The 5,759-nt window shown below is 38.1% G+C and overlaps 1 protein-coding gene across 1 annotated transcript; it reads left to right on the plus strand.

The window, feature by feature from the left end:
- The first annotated feature begins 2,710 nt into the window (after positions 1 to 2,710).
- rbp7b (retinol binding protein 7b, cellular) lies at positions 2,711 to 3,798 on the plus strand. The gene is made up of 4 exons (XM_003448321.5): positions 2,711 to 2,846; positions 3,067 to 3,245; positions 3,417 to 3,518; positions 3,727 to 3,798. The coding sequence occupies exons 1-4, from the start codon at positions 2,774 to 2,776 to the stop codon at positions 3,778 to 3,780; spliced, it is 408 nt and encodes a 135-aa protein (XP_003448369.1). The 5' UTR covers positions 2,711 to 2,773; the 3' UTR covers positions 3,781 to 3,798.
- The last annotated feature ends 1,961 nt before the right edge of the window (positions 3,799 to 5,759 follow it).

A 5,759-nucleotide genomic window follows, 5' to 3' on the forward strand; every position in this document is an offset into this window, starting at 1 on the left:
TTTTGATTAAAGAGCTTGTGCATACATTGCAGGAAACATAAACAATGATTGTGTTAATTACAGATAATGTTAATTAAGGGCATCAGTGATCTAAGTCTTTCATTGGGCGGTGGTCCAGAAAAAAATTGTTAAGCACTGTGGTTGAAGGCAAGTGTAAATCGACATTATACATTATTTTCATTTTCATATGATACAACACAGATTTTCTGTTGTAGTAAGGCACAGCAGTATAGTCTGATTTCCTCTGTGTCACTGCATTTTTGAAGTGATTTGATTTGATTTCTTCTCCATACCTTTATATCTTTCCTCCTGCTTTATGTTTGAGAATTTTACAAAGTGATTTGTATTGAATTCATATGTAACATCTGAAATGATGTTTGGCAGACTGTCAATACAGTCTATAAGAAAATTTAAAAAAAACAAAAAAAAAACTGGAAGTTGCACTTGTCTTTTTTTTTTTTTTAAATATGAAAGTAATTCTTACAGTTACTTTATATTAAAACATTTGGATGAGGGTTCCTGAACACTTTGGCTTTAAATCAACAGATTTAATTTTAGTTTTCATGCTAGAATTTCTTTATTGTAGCTTCAGCAATAAGATAAAAATCCAATTCAGAATTTACATTCACACAATTGCTTATAATCATGTCAAATCTACTGTATGAAATATTGGTTTTTTTAGTGATAAATTGTTACATGAAATACATTTCCTCAGTGCAAAAAGAAAATCGACAGCTGCTTTTCTGAAATGTGCATTAAAAAAAAAATGTGAGCTGGATTAAGTCACTTTCCCTTTTTCTTTCTCCTGGTTTAAAATTACAAGCTGCTGGTGGCAAGGAGCCCTCATGAATTCTTTACATGTGTAGTGTCACATATCATTGTGGGACAGCTGGAGTGTTTTATAACTCATTGTTTCTGCTTGGATCTGTCACAGAGCGCCTGTTGGTTAGCCACAGTCCTCCTCTGACCATGAAAAACCCTAAACGGACAGAAGCAGGTGTTAGTCCTTCGAAATGAAGATTTTAGGAATGAATGAATTCTCCAGTGTGCAAGAGAAAGGGAGAGTTGTCTTTCACCTGTACTGATAGCAGAGACCACTGTTAGGACAAGGGACATGTAGTACAGCTCAGGGGTGGTTTTGGCCTGTGAACATACCGTACATAGAAATCATTGACATGCTGCAGGAGTTTTTTTAGGGGGGTTGAACTGGCTAATATTGCTTTTTTTTTTTTCTTACACATGCAGCTGCTGTCAGAGTCAGGATAGTAGTGCATAAACCTTGGCCACATGACAGTAGACCAAACACATGGTAGGCAGCCCACAAGCTCTGAGGAACTGGGTCTGTGAGTGTGAATATCACTGCAAAACCTTGACAAAATAAATCATTGTTCCTATTAAACCTGTGTAAATGCTGTGAGAGTATCTGCTTTGGGACTGCTGAGCTGATGGGACTTACCTGAAGCCATCAAGGACAGAGCAACTGAGGCTGACAGATTGTTCAGAAGGGGCTGCCTGCAGTATCTTGAGGATTTGGGCCTTTAACCAAAATAGAAACCATTGTTAACTTCATGTTCCTTCTTGTACGAGTAACCTGCGGGCTGTATGGCATGATGCCATTGCCTGCGTCCCAGTTACCTTCCCATCACGTAGAACTGAGGAACCAGAACAATTGTGATGAACAGTACATTCAGTAGTTGACTGTGAAGGGGGAAGTGAACGGAAAATAGATTAAGATCATAGTAAACCAAAAGTCATTCTGAAATCTTGATGTATGAGAGTACTTACAATCTTAATCTCTGATTCTTTGGTATCCATCTGCTGCTGTGATATGCCATGAAGACCAGCAAGTAAAGAAACATGGATGCTGCACATCCAGACGCGTATGTACTGTAACACTGTCCCTGGCACGTGTTGTATTAGTGCCAAACGCCCTTGTTGACCAGAGGAAGGATTGGATTTCATCCTGTCCAAGCCTGCACTTTGGATGCATATTTTTACTCCTTGAACTCAGAACATTTGCCCAAATAAGTTATGCTTAAAAGGGTTTTTTTTTTTTTTAAAAGTTGGCTTTAACATTTTAGAGGCTTATAAATTATTTTTGTTAAAACTCGCTAACACTCTGAAATTGTATGAGATTTCTTCACTTTTACCCCCTCACCCACTCCCGGAATGTACAGGCCTGAACTTCTAATACTTGGCTACTGGGTTAAATCGCCTACTGCATTATACTGACGCATGTGACGCATGGCGGCTGCACTGGCACAGAGAAATAAGCAGTGATCAGAAACTTTCTTTTCATGAGGTTAGCATCGACCATTTATGGTAGAAACTGGGCGGATACAGGGCTGGATGTGAGGCCGATCCTCTCCACACAAACCACGATTCATAAAGAAACACTGACTCCAGGTGTGCATGCTTACAGATTTAATTACCTCCAGCTTTTTACGCTATTATCACATCTGCGCAAGACCTCTTTTAGTATAAAGCCCACGTAAAAATACGAATAAAACGGAGTATATTAAAATTAAAATAAAAAAGCCTTGCGTCGTGTAAGGCTGTTAATCTATTTGGAACAGGGTAGTTTCCTCACATTATTTCAAAAGTCTTGCTCCACCCTCCTGCGTATGTGCCCAAATTAACTAGAGCATAAGCAACGCGTCACCCTTACCCCACATTTGACACACAATAAAAAGAGCCCACCCGACAACTTCGCATCCTTCCACTCTTGAAATTCTGCTGTTGCGTCTTCCAAAGAGGCCACCCAACATCCAAAATGCCTGCCAACCTCAGTGGGACGTGGGACATGGTCAGCAATGTCAATTTTGAGGGCTACATGGTTGCACTTGGTAAGTTTCACCCTTTTTAAAGAAAATTGGAAGTCTGCATGCAGAAAATGAGATTAGAAGAAAACCTCATATTTAGTTTGTTAAGAGTTCTTGAACTTGGGTGTACGTAAAATTTATAGATGGCAGGTTAAAGTTTATACTTTTTTTTTTTTTTTTTTTTTTGAGTGTAAACATTTTGTTGAAAGTGTTGTCACTTACCTCTGTCATTTTTGACATGCAGGTGTTGATTTTCCAACGCGCAAGATTGCTTCTATGTTGAAGCCTCAGAAAGTGATTAAGCAGGACGGAGATTGCTTCACTATTCAGACACTCAGTACTTTAAAAAACTACGAGTGCTCATTCAAGACCGGAGAGGAGTTCGAGGAGGTGACGAAAGGAATGGACAACCGCACCTGTAAGGTAAAAATGTTACCAAAATGTAACCTCCAGTTTTAAAAAAGCAAAAGCAGCCTCTTTGCACAGTGTAAACTCCATTTATGTTTATGTATTGGGGAAACTGTAGTTTATCATGATCTTTTTTTTTTCATTTCTTTTTATTTATTATTTTTTTTTTTAATGTTACCCGAACAGTCTGTGGTCAACTGGGAAAATGAAAAGCTGGTGTGTGTTCAAAAAGGAGAAAAGAGAAACCGAGGGTGGACTCACTGGCTTGAGGGAGACGAGCTTCATCTGGTATGACTCTGAACTTTATGCTGGTGTCCCTGTTAATGTTTTAACTTATAACATTCACAATGCTGTGTTTGCACATGTGTACAAGTGTAACTATACAAATGAAAATGCTGCTTCCTCTGAACATTGATGCCATTCATTGAACTCCTGCTGTTTTGTTTGTTTGTTTTACCCTTTTGTAATTGATGAATATGAGTTTTATTTTTTTCAGGAGCTCACTTGTGGGGATCAAGTCTGCAAACAAATTTATAAAAGGACTCTGTGATTAAACTCACAAAATGAAGTGCATTGTGTGTTTATTGTCTCGTTAACTGACATCATAACACAACAAAAACTATATCTCTTCCTTTTTATATTTTAGAATGATGCACAATACACTTTCTACAATTCTAAAGTGTTTTATACTAAAGCTTTCTTAGGAATTTAAAGCTACGTTTATGGATATTGATCAAAAGAAATGCTAGTCTTTCCACATACAGATTCATTTCATGTTGCCATAATGAAAATAGCAGGCTTTCTCACTTTCTAAAACATGGTGATAACAGATGTTGAGATTCAATTTCTCTGCTTTAAAAAAAAGGGGGGGGGAGATTTGTCTCTTAAATGGACATTGATGGTAAAATCCCCATACACAGTTATGAAAGGATGCCATAAATAAGTAATGTGCTAAACCTATGAAGCGTCAGAAGCAGCAGTAAAAGTAGAGAGAGGTTAAATAACTTTTATAAAAAGATAAAGGAAAGAAGTAGACGTATGAAAGGAATGATTGTTTTATGGGGACGTCCTCTCTTTTTGCAACGGTGCCCTTCGGCTTCCAGTATCACAGAACCAAAACATGTCTGCCAGTACAGTAAATACATGATGTTGTTTAGACTTGCTCTCCGATGAAGTGTCCTTGTTGGCACCATCTGACAGACAACACACATGCACTATGTTGGCACTAGACGTTTTAAACTAATGCAACGTGTGCACATGCAGCATTTCTCCCTGAGGTTTTGCTCAACAGATCAGCATGACTGTAATACTGTGACCTAAGTTGCAGAAATTAAGCATGATTTCTCGTGCGCTCATGTGTTTGTCACACACTGTCAGACTTCTCAAGCTGATTGGTAATTGAAGTACAAGCTGAGGAAAGATCTCATTCAAACCCTGGACTTTGTAAACTATGTACTTCCTTTGACTGCATGATCATGCACTGTGATTACTCAAGAGGAGGTGGAGCGCTGATTGATTTCTTTCTGGAGGGTGCTGTCCACAGAGCACCATCACTGCTCCAGGAAAGCCTTTTTGATTTTCCTCTTGTGACATGAAAAAAAAGAGTTGAGGTTATCTTTCATTCTTTTAATGCATCACAAAATCTCATGAGGTCATGAGCAAAAAAACATTGTCCAGGGTTACTTATAATTGTTGAGTGCAGCAGAAATAACTGAATAATCTGTAAATTATTATTATTATTATCATTATCATCATCATCATCATTATTATTATTGCTGCTGATGCAGCTTAAAGCATGTTGGAGCTTACAGCCGTGCCACTCACATGTTTCGTCTGATCTCAGAAGCTAAGAAATGTCGGGGCTAGTTAGTACTTGGATAAGAGACCTCATAATACCAGGTGCTGTAAGCTGAAGGTTGGTGGTTCAATCCCTTCAGCTGTCTGAATGTTAATAGAAAAGCACTTGGGGATAGAAAAAGTACTTGTATGAATGGGTGAATGAGGATGTCTATATTTGAACCAGTCTATTTATTTATTGTATATTGTAGTACCTCAACTGGACCACAGGATGATGCTATGAAACTAATCAACTAAGGAAAGACAGTGACTCAAAACAAGATCTGCTGTATAAAGAGTTCATTGATTCAGCATTTCATTTCAACCTTGTTGTCGGCGCCAGCACACAATCAATAAGGGACAGTAACATTCGGAAAAAAGCTTTTAAAATGAGTAGCAACAATAACTGAAAACCAGCCTGCATGCAATTCATATAGCAAAACATCCAACAGGGTACAGTCAGTGTAATGGAGAGTGGAGCACATAATCTATTCTGCAGGAAATATGGCTACAAAAAAAAGAAAGAAAAGATATGATGGGTCAGTTAATGAAAACAAGGCATGTATGTGTAATGATTACTAGAAAAGGGAGTCGGGTTTTTGAGAACAAATCCACACAAGGATAACCTCTCGGCTTAACAGCTTTAGTTCCTGAACTGAGACAAGCAAGATTTTCAGGGACAACAGCTATCAA

This window comes from Oreochromis niloticus, linkage group LG5 (genome assembly GCF_001858045.2).
Source record: "Oreochromis niloticus isolate F11D_XX linkage group LG5, O_niloticus_UMD_NMBU, whole genome shotgun sequence".
NCBI lineage: Eukaryota > Metazoa > Chordata > Actinopteri > Cichliformes > Cichlidae > Oreochromis > Oreochromis niloticus.